Genomic DNA, 18262 nt, shown 5'->3' on the forward strand with positions numbered 1-18262 from the left:
TGGACGTTACACTCCATTTCGCTCTCCCTAATGCATTTTGTACAGCCGGGTTAGATGGCCAAATGGTTAGCACGTGCATGCTGTGTCATAAGGTCTACTTGTGTGGTTACGATTCCCCGGTTGTATGTGACAAGGAGTAGGGTCGCCTGTCCAACCTCATGGGTTTTCTTCAGGTCTTCCAGTTTCCTCTCACTGCTAAAGCGAATTATTGAAATAAAGTTGGACCGTGTGTTAGTCCTGAAATGACCTAGTTTGTGTCAAGTGGATGCTAATATAGGCCCAATGCAGATTTGGTCAGAGATCACGAGATGTAAAAAGGGCAAGTGCTAACACTAACCCTAACCCACAATCTCGTCATAACCTATGACGGAATCTGTAGTGGGATGTATGTAGGCCTACATCTGGTAAGAAAATTATGTACACTACACGACACTATACTCAGACATAATTATCATCTAATCTGAACTGAAAAAAAATTGTAGTTTAAGGGATTGTTGATAAGGTTAAAAGATCTGTATCTCTCTATGGTTAGTGCTAAATGATAAGGCCAGCTAAATTTTTCATCATAGGTCACAGGTCTAGTGCTAATCCTAACCCTAACCCTGGACCTAGCCCCAATGCTTACCCTAACCTACAATCTTGACAACAATCAGATGCCCTAACCTTATTTACATCTCGGCGACCTTGACAAAAATTAAGCTGGTCTTAACATGTATGTAATCTTTTCAAAACATATAATAATACTTTGTCATGGGAATGTCAGTTATTTTGGTATGTTCCTCTAGTACTAGTAGACCAATTTTTTCCTTGGTATCTATCAATGGACTTTGGGTCTTAATACTTTTTAGGATCTATGATTCTTAACTGATATAGGCCTACTGTAGCAAATATGCCAATTAAATTCTATAGATATACAACTTTTATTGGTCTTTGAACATATAACAACGCTCACGCTTAAAGTGGCATTAGGTAAGATTCAATAAAGAGCGGACAGTTCTCGCTATCATAATTAAAAATAGATAATGAAAAGAGAATATTTAGAAAATTTCAGTCAGATTATTTTACTCTGAACCAAGGAATTGGCGATATAATTATAGGCTAGTCTTGATTGTCAGTAATACCGTTGTTACAATAATAAACAAAGTCTTGATTCTCCATTTTTATGGTAACCGCATCCAGCACAAAACGTATTTGAATCCACTAAATATTGCAGGCATCTGATGGTCTTGTTAGGTTCATTAATGTCTAACAATTAAGATAACATTACACTATAAATTACAGGCCTAAAGAAAGACATGCAATAAGCAGATTTAGCTCTTGCATGATGCATGTTTAACCCATCTTTGTTAATGCTGCTGGCTCACCGAGATAAAAAAATTCCTCAGGATCTTTCATCCTGACGTTTGGTGTGCACGTAAAAGAACCCCTGACTGTCCGAATTTGCTTAAGACTTGGCAGAAATGCCACTGTCTGAGCAAAATAATTTACTTAGGCTTTGATATTTATGGTAAATGGACACTGAATTACAACAAATACAAGCTGAAAATTGATTCCCGTCTCGTTACAAACCAAATTGCTTAAAATAGATTTTTATGGCATGGTGTATTTTTGTTGACAAAACAATGTATTGGGAGGGATTCGAAGCAAACTTTTGATATATAAATCAGTTTTTGAATATGTTTTTAGTCCAGATTTATAATCAAATCACATAGGTTTTTGAAAACAAATTTTGTAAAGCAAGTGGGCTTGTAACATGCTCAGCAGGATTTATTGTAATGAATTTTAAAGCTAGCATAGATGACTTAGCTGCTGGTGGGCACATTAAGGGGATCAGACAGACCTTGTCAAAGTTTTATGCAATGAGAAAAACAATAATAAAGTAGAAACATAATATGAAGTGGTTTATTTGAAACCTGCAACAGCAAGAAAAGTTTACAACAAGGGGTTATTCCATTTGATATTAGGCCAATAATATACTTTATAGATCTATAATTTAAATATACAAGGGTGTAATAAATTCAATCTTTCACATCAGAGGAAGTTGCAACATTATCTTAAATATTTTATGTCATAATAATAAATAATAATAACCGTTTTCTTCAGCGCTGAACATTCAGTAAGTCTGACTGAATGTAAAATTCAATTACTATGATAATTTAAAGTAAAATATGATTTCCCAAACCTTATTTTACTTTGCAAGTGGTGAATAATTAAGTTCAACAAACATGTCATGGGATTAATTTGACTGAATAAATTCAGTTATCTTTTTGAAGCAAAATGGAATGGACACACAGAAGTAGGCTAAGACTGGGAGTATAATTCAAATGGAATAACCTTTAATATTTAACATAAACAGACATATTTATAACATGTTTTCCTCAACCAATACATATATTTTAAAATATTAAAATAGTCTCTCAAAATTCTTTCATATTAGGCACAATCAATTGATTATTATACTAATAAATTCATTAACTCAGTCCACTCTCATTTTTTCTCTAATTCACATAACATGATTTCTATCTAAAACGAAAAGATGTTTATACTCTTAAAACAACACTAAATGTATAAATAAGAAACAAAACTCTAAACCAGCATTTTGAATGGCCTTCATCCCTTCCAAGACATTAAAACAATAATGGCATACATTAACTTGGTCATTATATTGATGATAAATTCAATGATAATTGACATTAAAATTCTACAAAATAATCTTCCAATTCTAAATCCATATTACAAAATAAAGAATAATTGTTTACAAAATGAAATGAAACATTGCAAAGTTGCTAATCCAAAGAAAATAAATTTACAGACATTGAAAATTTATCCATTGATGTTTATTTTATTATGGCAGATTTATACTATCAAAACTGAATCATCAAATACTTTCCCACTTCTAAAATCAAAAATCTTATTATGATGGGTATGATCAATATTTATACCAAACTAATCAGGAAATATATTTTTGTGCCAGACAAATACATGTCAACGGAGAAATTAACTGCATGCAAATGGTGACTTAGTAACTTCAAAAGCTACTAGCAAAATTTATGCAATTTGTTTTGTAGATTGGTTTTATTAGTGTGCCTATAACCCAATATACAAAGAAATCAGTACTATGTCCCAGGAAACAATTTCTCTGTTTAGAAATGGTTGTTCTTTCTCTAAACATGATACCATTTAGGCCCTATTATTCATCTGTGAAGTTCAAATCACTAATTAGTTTGGTTGTACTTCCTGATGTCTAAAAATGGATGATATTCATCTTTCAAAATTGTCTAGTTGAAAATAAAATTTTAATATCTAAACATTGAAGATTAGTACCTACTATTCCAAGTTTTGGATAATGTTCATTTGAATGTCATTTACAATATATATTCATTAGAATATTATTAGGAACAGAAACCATGCCTGGAGCCTTATTCAAGAATATGTAAACTAAAATATTTTAAGAATGCAGCCTTTTCATTGACCAAGAGCTTCTTGTTATTAGTTTAGTGTTTAGCTAATTAACCATTAGTAATTTTAAAATATTTTGTGAATAATGCCTCTGAAGCTACCCCATACAACACTTTAATTCCAAGGTTTGAGAAGAAATTACATCATAGTCAATAGCAAAATATGATATTTAATCCATAAAAATTAACAAAATTTTCTTTGACCTAAATTTTTAGCCAAATTACATGCTTGGTTACTTTTAGAAAATATATTATTTGAAAGAACAATAAATATACCTGTACAATAAATAATAGCAAGACAGCAGTCAACAATAAAGCAATATATAATTTCAAAATATAATCCAGTGTAATATTATTATTAATAATCAAGTGGAAATTAAATTGGCATTATGTAAGATTTAGATAAGAACAGGCCGTTCTTGCTATAATATTTCAAAAACAGATAATGCAAAATTGATATATTGAAAATTTCATTAAAATTCAACTAAGTTACCAATGGTTGTAGTTTTGACAAGATGTCTGCATTGACCTTAACCAACCGTACTGGTCATTCAAGTCTTGGCCTCATTTCTCCATTTTTAAATTAAATCACCAAATGGCCAAACTGTTCTAATCTACTTAAAATCAGAGCAATCAGATGGCACTGAGAGTTGATTATGGTCTTGTCATGTTGATAAATGTCTAATTAATAATTTATATATAACAAAGGCCCAAAGAAAGACCTGCAATAGGTAGATTTAGTTCTTACATAATGCTTGTTTAAGAAGATGAAAAGAAAGATAATGAAGGTATTTACAATGTTCTAAATAAATTATTAATCCTTAAATAAATACTGCAAATAGTTTTCAACATAATATATGACATTATATTATTTTCATTTGCGTAATCCTTTTTGGGTTCCCTCAAAGCTACATCAATCGTTTTGGCAGAGGTTTTACAATGTACACAAAAGTGGCCTTGAATCTTTCATCTGGGTTGATATCTTCAAAATTTGTAAGACAAAACTTTAAAAGATATCTGACTAAATAATTATCTTTTCAGTTGAAAAAGATGTAGAACTGGGTCCTTTGAAGTGGATACCCAATAAATTCCACCAGGAAACCGACCCCAATTAGCTATTTGTACAAACATTCAACACACTCATACAATGTAATAAAGAAGACAAAATTGCTGTGAAATTGTCTGTATTCTTCAAAACAATGACAGCAAAATCATAAAAATCTAACAAAATAAAATAGTCCAAATTTGTCAACATTTTGATTTGGGTTTTCTCCCAGTTTGATTTCAGTTCACTTTTTTAACAGTTTCTTTTTTGTTTTCGTCATTCTTGGTTTCTTTCTTTTCAGCATGGTCTTCATAGCTGTAAAATAAAATGAATATTGTTATTGGGTTCTTTTTTTCAATTATTTGGTTTCTTTTGGACTATCTTCTTTTAAGTTACTTATTGCTACTTAAAGATACATTATGGGAGATAAGATAACGAGATGGCAGTTCCTGCTATAATAGTTAAAAACTAGATAGTGTAAAGGTAATTTGCTGAAAATTTCAGTCAAATTGATCCACTATGAGCCGAGAAAGAAGCGGGTGAAATTTTGGCATAGTCTCGGTCATCATTACTAAAATCATTAATATAAACAGCTTAGTCTCGATTATCCGCTTTTATTGATTTAATTATCAACGGCCGTTAGCGGCATATAGGAATCTAATCCAGCCAACATCGAAGGCTAGCCTTGACATCGAGAGTTTATTATGGTCTGGATAAGTTAATTAATGTCTAATTGATAATTTAGATAACATTTTAGGCCTAAAGAAAGACTTGTAATAAGCAGATTTTGCTCTTGCATAATGCATGTTTAATTGAAGACAGACCTGGAACTAATCACAGTAGTGTATACACACAGACACATTCAATTGATTAGTTCTCTAGTGGCTTATACTTATAATGCTTATACTTATAATGCCAATACACAGTACTGAGTTGGTGTCCTAGCTAATCAACAGAGCAGGACGGTGATGACAAACATAGCTTCATAGCATCCAAACTTAACTTACCAGAACATGGCCTTAATGTCACCTTTAATTAAAGCTACCAGAACAGGAATACCAATACAAGCAGGTACTAGATATAACAGAGCAGGCTGCAATAAATACAAAATAACATTAGTTCTGGTTAAAAGTTAAATTTAAGGTGAGTCAGAACAGACATGTTACATGATTCTTTTTAATTGTGTGCACAACTTTCATAAGTTTGAACATAAATGGGAAGAGAACTCTAAATTTCCAATTAATAAATTTGAATTTTGATAGGCTTCTTCCTTTTTAAAAAGAACTGGACTGTGTTAGAGCGCTCAAAAGACAATTTTGATGGACTGTCGGACAAACATGATGACATATACATCCACATAAAATTTAAAAGATCGGTAATATGGATAAAATTTATTTATAACTCACCTGAGCATGTTTAAAGAAATGCATGACTAAAATGGTTGTAAGAAGACCCAAGATATATGCAATAAATCCAGCATAGAAATACGTCTTACTCTTTATCTTTGCTTTCAAACTGAAACAGAACACATATATTTTAAAGTTATGTCTAGTCAACAGAATAGAAATATAAGAGCAAACAGTATTCCATGGCACCAATAATTATCTAGCAAAGATCTGCTTAGAACTGAGTAATCATCTATTATTTTTAACAGTAACTTCCATGTTATATAATATGTAAAATAATTAATGTTATTTAAGAAAAGACAATTACAGTTATGTTGATAGAACTTTAGCAACCAACATGGTCGCACTGCTTCACATTTACTTCCAGAGTACATTTATAACTGATAATATGACCAAGTAATCATTTAAAGATACTTTCCCTCAAAAGTATTTATCGGGTGGTTATTTCCAATAAAAATATGTCAATTTTGGTATATATGGAAAGTAGAAACATCCAATCTTACTAGAAAAATACTGGATTCCATGAAAAACACGCATGGAGTGCATACAGCACAAAAATATAAGGGTTTCTCTAACCGACAACTCGACAATTAAGGATGTCTTCTCGAGTGACGTGAAAGGTCGCATACGAAGATTGTCTGATCTCCCATCGTTAGTGAGCGCTTGATGTATATGTTGAGAAACTTGATGGTACAACAGTTTCTGAGATAAAAACCACGGAAAAAGATGTGGAGAAATTATTGGGTTTTGATATTTATGATAAATAATCAGCGATTAAAGACAACATCGTCTTATATATGCAATGAATTTTCGTCTGGCTATGCACCCGTTGCTAGTAACTGTGTCAGCCAAGTCACGTGAACAAACATGACTTCTTTTGTGATAGATTAATTAGTTTGAATATGTTTCTAGTCCAGTTTGTATGCGGAAAAGTATCTTTAGACCCATTTTAGATTTTATAAATGGAATGGGGTTTAACAACTTTTTGATTTCGCAGGAAACATATAAAACTATGTAGTGATGATTGCCAACAATCCATCACTTACAGTATTATTTACTCACCTAAGATCAAATCGAAGTAGAAGAGCTATGAAGATACCAGGTATAACAATGTCACCCAATCCTAACATAGCAAAATTATTGGCTGCTAATCCTTTCTCTAAAATATCCTGAGGAAACACCACTAAAAATAAGACAATATACTTTAAAATAATTGTCAGATTCAAACATACAGCTTTCCCTGTCTTTATGATTTGTAAACTGCCATTGCATATTAAGATATTTAGTTATCTCAATTTGCATTAATTTTTTTACCAACAATCTTCAACACAACAAAGATTTGTTAAGTGTTATACCTGTTGCACTTTTCTAGACTTACTTAGACTTAACAATAGAAATAAAACAAAATTCTAGTGGTATTTCCAGTTGACAACCTGCATCTTGTATGGTTTAAAATAATGCGTTAACAAAATAATACTCCAAGGGGGGTAAAATCTCATTACAGATACATAATATAAAGGAAGATTAGATAAAGAGCCGGCAGTTCTCACTATAATAGATAAAAAACTAGATGATGTAAATGGATTATGCTGAAAGTTTCATTTAAATTGCTTCACTCTAAGCAAAGCAAATATCTAATTAATAGTTTATATTACATTTCAGGCCTAAAGAAAGACCTGCGATAGATAGATTTACCTCTTGCATAATGCATGTTTAAGCAATCTTTTTGTTTAGTGACAGGCAAGAATATCAATATGTCCCTATCTATCTCTGTTAAATAGCCATTTGACCTATTCAATAACAGACTTTTACTGATTATAGACTAAAATACAGTGTATTATTATACAGTATTATGAAAAGACTAGGAACCTTTGATTACTTACATTTAATAGGAGCATCAAATGATTTAGCTACTGTAACCATGACATTTGTACCAAACACCTGTAATAAACAATTTATATCATATACAATGCATAGTACAAATCCAGGATTTTTAAGCACCACACAGTAAATAATCAAGTTCTTTGGGTTCAAATTCCTGGCAATTTCAAGAAATGTGGGAACCATACTCATTCATTTAGGAGAGAGGTCATATAGCCCATGACTGTTTCTCAATCTTCTTGAACTGTACGGCAAAGATCCAAATTTGAATTCTTTGGCCTGAGTATTTACATAATCATTCATTTTCTTCAGACGCAAAAATCACGTTACATATAAGTGGTAGTAAAGGTGTGTTATGTAGTGCACACATTTTGTCTTTATAGATAATGTATACATACCCAGAAGATGTCATAGATGAAGAGACCCCCTAATAATATACATCCAGTACTGATTTTATTCAAAGATAGAATTTCTACACCATTTACAGCAAATGCTAAACCAAATAAATTATTGGCGATCCAATGCTGCAATATACATCACATTTGGTATATTATATATTATAGCAAATGTTTTTAATATTTTGTGAACAAAATAATCAATTTTTTTTTCTTATAAATTATGGTTGTTTCATATTTAAAGATGCATTATGTAAGAGATAAATCTGCCTAATGTAGATCGTTCTTTTGGCCTCAAATGTTATATAATTAGTTAATGAGACATTTATTCACATGCCAAGTCCATAATCAACAGCACGCTTTTGATTCTTAACAGATTTAAACATGATTGCTAGTTAATCATTTAATTTAAAAATGGATAATCAAGACTTTGTTTATTATCTTAACAAAGATAGCATTGTCAATCGAGACTACACCGTTCTTCTAACAGCAATAACTGCGCTCAAACTGAAGTAATTATCTATTTTTTTTTAATATTATCGCCAGTTCTTTATCTAAATGGTACATAATGCATCTTTAAGTAACATTCTTACATAATGCAATTTCTAATACAACACAAAGGATTGTGTGGCCAAATGACTTACCAAAAACATTAGATTTCAAGGTTCTACACCTCTTCTCAGGATTTAAAAATAAATGCATAATGGAGTTACTTCCCTTTGATCAAGGAACCATAAACATGCAGTAGCCTATAATGTATTTATTGTTTAATTTTTGAAATTCAAACAGGTGATTTTGTGGTATCTCAGAACCAGAATATTCTTTCTATCTAATATGTTTTGTCTTCATGTATCTTTAAATCATTTTTTGGCCTCTAATGAAAAATTCCATCCCAATACAATTGCTCCAGAATAATCATGGTTTACCATGAAAAAACTGTTGTAACGGTCAATTGTCTTTCCTGAGCATATACAATCTCTAGTTTTACCTTCTTGACTAGATACCACACTCCTACAACAGCACAACCACCTAGAGTTACCAAATCTTTACGATCAAATTCATAGTTCATCAATTCTATAAAAATACAAAGATATTAATGTAAAAGTACATATGGAATTAAGCCTATTACGCAAACATACCAAAATCTGACTTGATGGAGATGGGCCACCATTACTCAAACAAATTAAGTACAGGTAGTAAAAGTCCAAAAATAACCATTTTAACAATGACAGCTTGGGGAGAACACAGAAAATAGTGTGACTGTAATTAGTGTACCGGTTAATCAACTTTCTAGTTAGAATACTGATGGACTATCTCCTGTATATCGTGATAAAACTATCAAAATCTTTTTTATAATAAACTTGATCAAATTTATACCAAATTTCATAAATAATAATTATTAGAAATAAAATAGTTTGGTATTATACTTGCCTTCTTTATTTTCTCCTTTCCCTTGTGTAAAGATTAAATGATATTCCTTATTAGGAAATGCAGATGGCATCAATCTTGATATAATTGGACTGTCAAAAATTAAAAGTTATGCAATAATAAAACTTTGTAACATGGACGGGGAATATTCCTTTGTTCTTTTCATTGAATAAGCAGATTGTTTTCCCTCAAGTAGATTGGGTGGAGCTTAACCGTGCAATAACTAGACATGTTCAATGTTATTGCACTCTTTTGCTGGTTTACACTAGTTTTAGTAGAAATCACATAGAGAAGTGGGGTGAATTTTCTGTGCAATAACAACAAGCATGTTGAGCAGGCGTCAATGTTACAACTCATTTATTATTATTGTTCGATTTATATAGCGCTTCATTACACGTGAAGTGTTTCTAAGCGCATATCACAAACATATACTTCAAACACACAGAAACAATCAAAATCAGGAGAACATAATTAAACACAGCTGCCTGTTAGGCGCTATTATTCAAAGGTTTATATCCAACAAATCAACCGGCTAATCTCTATATCGAACTCAGTCGAGGTATTACCTGATGAACACCTACACAAAGTAGAGTTCAAAAATAAAAAACGAAGTTTAAAAGAATCAGCTTCATTAACAAAAATTAAACAATCAAAAACTAAACAGATAAATCAAATTCAAACAAAACAAATAAAACAAAGAAAATGAAAAGAGCAGTTCATTACCATTCTACATTAACAAAATAAAGGAAAACAACTTGTGAAATTTTTTTCAAAAAATAAGAGCAACGTAACACTAATGTTAATACTTTTTTAACGAACATATCATAAATATAATTAATTTTACCTATAATATATATTTCAGAAATCAGACTTTATTTTGCAAAAAAATTAATCCAAAGAGTTGTGTACGACCATTATCAATCACTTCATCAAAAAAATGGCAAATACCTTAGAAGAAGCACCCCAAAGACATGGTCAATCTTACCACCATTCTTAGCCAAATTTTTGATTTGCGGAAGGTGGGTACCAGTGCCATACAAAAGACCCTATTTCAAATTCCCGCGCTTTCAGATTCTTATCATATCCTTCTTTTTGACGTGAATGATATATACTTTAACTTTAATTTTCAACAATGAAACAAATATATTTACACTTTGACTTCCATAAAGTTTAAACCAATGGGCTAAAGCAGTCAAGATATGAGAGGTACGTGTGGATTTATAGCAGACTTCATTCGTTAACCGGTTTAACATCTCGGCCTACGACCTCGATGTTTAAACCTGTTAATTCACGAAAGCTGTGCTTATAAATATAACATAATATGACATTTTAACATGAAAAACCTGTCCCAATTTTTTAAAAATCAAAACTAACTTATTTATCTTGACAAAACAGTGAGCACAAAGAAATCACCCATTTTAATTAGATTTTCTGGTATGAATTAAAATAAAAATTTTAAATAACACTTTTAGAAACTGAACTTGAAATACACAGGATACAATTATATTTTCTTGGCAAAGACTAGAGAATCCGGGTCGAAATGTCATTCAGTAGCTGTTTTCTATAGAATTGGGTACTGTGTACATGAACAGAAAAATACTGGTATATCCAATATTCTTATACTTATAGAACATTATGATAATTTGATTGGTCTATTATAGCATCATACCATAATTTCTCGAAAAGGCCAATGCTATTTGAATGCCACACAACCAAACAGACACAAACTGAAATAATTACCAATTAATTATTCTGTTTGAAAGATTGGATATCGGACACAAATTTGACACCAATATTATTAAAACTATGCAAATTTTGACATGGAGCTCTAAAGGCCAAAATGAATCTCACCTTGCAATATGCGCCATCGCTAAGACTCCCAAGAAAAAGAAATAAACAGCTAACAATAAATTGATGTATTCTTTAGAGAATATCTGAAAAATATGAATTAAAAAATATCATTTATACAAAACACCCATATTATGAACAAAGAAATAAAATCAGTAGCACTAATAATAATGATAGTACTAGTATTGTCCTCTCATATGATTTCAATATCATGTAATATAAGGCACCGTTGTACCCAGTTTGTGTTTATCTTGAAATTTCAAAACCAAACCCTTTCTAGTATAAAAAGTGTAAGCTTATAAATAGATATTATAGCTTATTTTACGAGGTAAAACACATAGATGTCATTAGTAAATATAGCATGAAATCTTTTTGACCTATGATCTTTCAAAAGAAACTACTACTGGTCTCCGAAATGTCACAATGTTGATTAAAGAACAGTACTGTAGGATTGTACAATGATACATGTACATGTAGTTACCAAAGATCAAATGAGTAGACTTTAAGCTACAGATCTCGTTCGTATAAAAATATTGTATTAGTCCATATTGAAGCTTACTTACCTTAAATACCATATAAATACCAAACAATGTACAACTAGCAATAATTGGAAACATAGCAGCATCTTTAGATGACATGGTCTCTGGCTTCTCCCCCGAATCCTACAAATATTTTAATTTATTAACTCTAAACAATATTGGGAGTTGGGGGTCAACATAATTTCAGAAATTCTTTGAGTTTGATTTAATAATAATCATGAGACTTAGAATGTGCTAAAATTCACATCACAATGGGGAAATGCTCTAAGCATTGACCACACACTAAGCACACATAACAAAAAAATCACACGATAATGTCCCATTTATAGTTAACATTTGAAAAGATGGGTCTGGAGGTTTGATTTAAATAAAGTTAATGTTTCAGCAGACTTTAGTTTTTATGAAAAAGATCTGGCACCAAAATGTTTTCAATTTGTATTTGGGTGTCTCAACCAGGCACTGATCTGTAGAAGTTAAGAACGCAGGGAACTTGATTTAACATATGGATAAACAATATCTTGTAGATAGGGTGGAATCATTCTTGATACAATCTGAAATGCAATTTAAATTCGATCCGTTCCTGAATGTAGAGAGTTTAGAGCTGGAGATATGTGAGAACACAGTTTAGTCCTAGTGACCATTCTGGCACAGTTGTTCTGAATGCTGTTTTTTCGAGGTTCCTGTTAACAGACTATTTCTGTAATCAAGTCTTGACATGATCATACAGTGTACAAGGATGGCAGTGGCATCCCTAGTAAGGAGGTGCCTTATCAACGGTATGTTTTTTAGGTGATAGTGTGAAACCTTGCATATAACTATAACTGATGTGGGAGTCCACATGAACACCAAGGTTTTTTACAGATGAAGCAAACACTTCTGACATGGTAACATGTTGAAGGGCTTCCGTCCAACCATCATGATGGCCATCAATGATCTGGGCCCTCATTCATGAAAACTTAAAGGATGTAACATCTTTTGGTTTGGTAAAAATTATATCTTTTTTTATTACTAGTAGTTTTTGAGATTATTTTAAGTGTGTGGTGGCACTACATGAATCGCTACTAGTATTAGCCTTAGAACCGAGATGAAGGAAAAGCCTTATTTTGATAAATATTAATATTAGTTGTCTATAGCGTCAGTCTGTAGCCCTACGGATAGCAGACTGAGCCCAATAGAATCTGTTACTAAAGTAACTACTGTCTGAGTCTTGGTAAATTTTAAACAGAATTCTTCGATTATGAACAAACTACTTAACTTTGGTTATTATAAACTTACCTGTGTGTTTGTAATCAACTCCCGTTTGATAAAATCCATTGCACAACTAATTATCACAACGATGAAAACAAGTTCTCTCTTGAAAAATTGAAATATCACAAACTTTTCCCAGAGAATAATACCAATATGGCAGATGGTTACGTCACTCTGCGGAGGATATCATTTCGTATTAGGGGTGACAGCATAGGAAATTCAAGTACAATTACGACAAGAATCCATGACGACTCGGACCAAAGACCACCCGGTTCAAGACCAGTCGGACCAACTGATAGACCACTCAGCCCAAACAAATAGACTACTCAGACCATACAAAAAGACTATTCGGACCCAACAGAAAGACGACTCGGACCAATAATATAGTGTTGTTTTAATAAATTGATAATTGCGTTTGTTTTAATATGATTATTCGAACCAATAATAAAGTGTTATTTTAATAAATTGATAATTGTGTTTATTTTAATATGACTACTCGAACCAATAATAAAGTGTTATTTGAATAAATTGCTAATTGTGTGTGTTTTAATATGACTACTCGAACTAATAATAACGTGTTGTTTGAATAAATTGATAATTGTATCCCAAATCGCAAAATATCGAGAACCACACTTGTAGTCACGTTTAAAAAGGTGTATATTATAAACGTCCGGTCTTCGTATTATTATGGGCTGTTTATATTAACGCATCAAGGGCGGATAACTTGAAAACGTGTCTCCCTCCCCCCCATATATTAACCCAGTGGTTAGTGGGGTAGAACGGAATGAAACCACTGGGGATACCGCGAATGTGGAAAAAGTAAAATTAGGCCATCAGATAAGAACAATATACCCGTATATGTAGAAACTGTCAAAAGTCTGGACATACCGAGTCTCATTGCAAGAGTAAATAAGAAAAATTAGATTGATATTTTTTTTTGTCACCATTATTAATTAATTTTAAAACTAATAGTTGATTTATTTTCCGTACACAAAATTGAACTAAACAACTCTAAATATAAGAATTCCGTATAAGAATTATTTGCTTCTTTGTATTGTGATTTAATAATAAATAATTAGCATATTGTCTAGCCTAATAATATAATTTAATTCGTCCGACTGGTCTTGTTTTGGTCCGACTGGTCTTAGTCTGAGTAGTCTTTGGTCCGAGTGGTCTGGATACCTACGACAATTGGCATAGAGTTTGAGCGTTCGCACACATAACTACCCGCATTTTAGTTACCGTCTTTTACATTCTAGTAAAATCTCTGCAAATTTTATAGCTTTACTTTTTGAAATATTTTGTTCTAATTATTTGATTAGCGATTCGGATGGGATAATTTACTTTTGAACACGCATGCCGCACAAACACAACTATACATTTGTTTTACGGGCTTCATCACACTTCAGTCAAAACTGTCGAATCGAGAATTAATGTTCCGCTTCTTACGGGGTCATACGGGCTTAGTATCATTATATACCCACCCGGGCACCCAATAGGCACGTTGAGGGCTGTCGCAACACGCTTAAAGATGTTACTGAAGCGGTTATTATTCGATCGAAAGAATGCGTATAAAATTAAAAATACACTCAGAGAATTCGGAGGTAAGCTTCATGATCCTTGTTAAATTATTTATAACAGAAAGAAGATAGGATATTTATAGTTTATATATGACTTTATTTTTACGAGTATCTGTGCAATCAGTGATAATTTAATTGTGAAGAAAATTTGATAGACTGGCGATCAATGGTTTCCATATAAATCTCCTATGTAATTGCCTTCAATTGATATTTTTCGTCGTCCAAACCCATATACGATCAAAATGATCGCGCTGTCAAACTATCTTTCAATGTTAACCAACCCCCGCAACAGGTATATTGGATTCGACCAATACGTCACGAAGATATTGTTGACATCGACTCTGTCGAAATTACAAGTAAATTTTCAAATTTTTCAAGAGAGAACTTGTTTTCATCGTTGTGATAATTAGTTGTGCAATGGATTTTATCGAATGGGAGTTCATTACAAACACACAGGTAAGTTTATAATAACCAAAGTTAAGTAGTTTGTTCATAATCGAAGAAATCTGTTTAAAATTTACGATGGTTCACACAGTACCGTCAGAATTACTGAGCAAGCTGTTTGTGTAAAGAGAAAATGATGCATATTAGTAACTATAAATCGTCTTTTCTGTAACCTGTAAGGAAATGTAAACCAAATAACAATTTTATTATAATAAGTGTCTTATTAAGACTAATAAATTTTACTAATACTAATCTATGAATTAAATCCTGTGTTTACCTTTTGTTCCTTATGGTACTTCACAGAACGGAAAGAACCAATAAATATGGGGAAAATGGCCATCAAGAATAAACTTGTATATGCCACGGCCATTCCCTCTGGTGTTGCTGGAATTTTACCGGTGCCATTGGTGGCGGTTTCGTTTAAAGTTGCGTTTACAGTTACTTCTTCTGCCATGCTGTCTGCCATGTTGCTGTGACGTACACGAAGATAGCTTTGATTATCTAGTCATGTCCGGAATTGCGACGTCTACGATCCAAGTTTTTTCTTACACGTCATCAATAATCTTAGTCGAGGTCTTCCAGCTGGAAAATTAACGTTTTTTCAATTTCCCCTAAGTTTAATCATAGAACTAGAACACTAACGGGAACGCCCACTCGGTGACGTATAACGGTGATGACATAATTATGTTGTACATCGCATGCGCGAAGTCAATAAGGCACAAGTAACTTCCGGCCGTATGTCAACATGGCAGAAGCGTTAGACGTCCTGGAATTTCAAGAACTTGACGGTGTAATAGATGTAAGTTATTCATAATTTTAATGAGTTTTTTTTAAATTAGTTATATAACATACCATCGGGAGTATAAACCATTTATTTTCGGACATTAAATTATCCGAACACACGTTTGTGTATCATTTTCTACTACATATTATAAAATTATTATTAATAAATTATGATGACATTCACATTTTATTTTTTTTATTTATTGTTTTGTGTATATTGTTGTTAGCCTTTGGCATGTCCGTGCCAGTTTTGGCTGGTTTCCCAGTGCCCTTTTCTTGTTTATAACAAGGGGTTTTACATAGGCTAAGCCTGTTCCCCAATCCCATTCAGACATCTTGAATAAAAATATTGTTTATAAAAAAAAAAATGTGTATTCTTTACTACAGCTTTTCTTTGCTAAAGATTTGTTTGAGACATCTCAACCTGTCGTTCCAGTAGCATCCGTAAGTTTTCTACATATACAACATACATGCATATAGTCACATAGTGTTCGTAGCAAATGGGCAAGTTATGAAACTCATTATAGTCTCGACCATGTCTATATATTTTTTTTACTTCTCAAACGATCAAATTGCTTTGGAAATGAAATGAAATGGGGTTTAACGTCCTACTGTTCTGCTCCTATGCTGGGCTAATGAAGACGGGCATACGCCATAAGGTGTGATTTAAGGGAAATTTTGCCCGGGCAGCGGCTCTATCACCTATTCTTATATCGAATTCCAACTGCCACGGGATCTTTTACGTGCATTCCAATGTATACAGGTGACCTCGGGTTTTCGTATCATCCGAAGGATTAGACAGCTGTCCTTGTCAGGCCCTCCGTACTGCATCACTGAAAAGGGGGAACCACGCCGGAAAATCTCGGCCAATGCAGGGATCGAACACCCGACCTCCAGGCTAGCGAGCCAGCGTCTTACCCACTTAGCCACGTGATCCCAAATTGCTTTGGAACAGTTTCTTTTATTTTGTATAATATTTACTTTAAAGGGACAATAACACTCTTGCTGGCTTGAAAGCTCCAGAAAATAAATAATATCTCTATCTAAGTACTAGATGTTTAAGTGTCCCACCTGTTGTGTAAATTATCCATTACATCCTATTTTACTTGTCCAGAGGGTTCGAAAATATTTTTAAATCGAAGTTTCATTTGAAAAGGTTTACGTTAGACGTTTCAAAGCATTATGTTGAATTGTTTATATAAGGTGTGTTAAGATGAAATTTGTATCATCAATTAATTGAAATATTCTAAAATAGCCTTCAAAGGCTAATATCTTCGCTCGCAATAGAGTAATTTGAATGAAATTTTCAAATTAGTCATTTTACATTTTTTATCTTCGAACTATTATAGCAAGAATGGCTAGCTCTTTATCAAAATCTTACATAATGTATATTTAAGAATAATTTAATACATTTATAAAGCTCACACATTACAAGTTGTGCACCTGTATAAAATTTATATAAATTTTGTTATCATTGTTAATATTTTATACTGAGATGCAATAAAAATAATACATCACTTTTATAAATGGATGAATGTAAATCTTGTTTGAAATGAATCCAGGTTTAACGCCCTACTTAGTACTTTTCAGCTCAATTTTGTTTTAAAGATTTGCTTTAATCTTGCAATTAAGGATGTAACAACATCATATTACGATGATAACATGTGAGAATGTTTTGAAGATTGCGTAAACGCACCCCGAACAATTCTCAATCAAAAAAATTAAACCCAACAGAATCAGTATGTTGATTTTTCTGGTACACACGTGGGGTATATAATGCAGCTTTTAAAAAGCTAGGTTTTGTGGAAGGTGCAAAGTTATGCCACGTCATCTCAGAGGTGCTATTTCATTGCGTCTCGATATATTTTGTTTACTATTATCAACCTGGCCCCAAGTTCACAAAGCATTCCCAGACTTAAGAATTTGCTCAACCTTCAATCACTGTTTTTGAGAAATATCTTTGATCCAGAAACACAAAACTTTGCACAGTTTCTTATTGATATATTTACATTAAAACAACAATAGTTAGTAAAGTGCTATATTTGAGTTAAAATAAGACAAACAATTTTGAGTAAAACCTTAACTTAAGACTGAGAATGCTTTGTGAACTTGGGGCCTTGTTTTCTTTTCATTACTTATTAACTACAATACAGTAATAACAAGAAATACAAAATCTGTAGAACACTGCTGATTAAGTTCTAGATTTA

General features: G+C 32.3%; 2 protein-coding genes across 4 annotated transcripts in view; one reads left to right on the plus strand and one right to left on the minus strand.

The window, feature by feature from the left end:
* Nucleotides 1-1888: 1888 nt before the first annotated feature.
* On the minus strand, nt 1889-15936 carry LOC126817814 (minor histocompatibility antigen H13). The gene is made up of 11 exons (XM_050544980.2): nt 15550-15936; nt 12025-12123; nt 11465-11547; nt 9617-9705; nt 9174-9259; nt 8189-8314; nt 7793-7850; nt 6972-7092; nt 5910-6018; nt 5511-5596; nt 1889-4818 (listed from the first exon to the last, which is right to left on the minus strand). Exons 1-11 carry the CDS (start codon nt 15736-15738, stop codon nt 4743-4745), a joined length of 1122 nt encoding a protein of 373 aa, XP_050400937.1. The 5' UTR covers nt 15739-15936; the 3' UTR covers nt 1889-4742.
* LOC126817803 (uncharacterized) overlaps nt 15898-18262 on the plus strand; it is a 41544-nt gene continuing 39179 nt past the window's right edge. The window contains exons 1-2 of one of the 3 annotated variants that reach the window (XM_050544952.2): nt 15898-16071; nt 16443-16499. In XM_050544952.2, coding sequence (XP_050400909.1) covers nt 16018-16071; nt 16443-16499 — 111 coding nt within the window. In that variant the 5' untranslated portion in view covers nt 15898-16017. The remainder of the gene's footprint in view (nt 16072-16442; nt 16500-18262) is intronic. The other 2 variants (XM_050544955.1, XM_050544953.2) reach the window with 2 other exon arrangements.

This window comes from Patella vulgata, chromosome 4 (genome assembly GCF_932274485.2).
Source record: "Patella vulgata chromosome 4, xgPatVulg1.2, whole genome shotgun sequence".
Classification (NCBI taxonomy): domain Eukaryota; kingdom Metazoa; phylum Mollusca; class Gastropoda; family Patellidae; genus Patella; species Patella vulgata.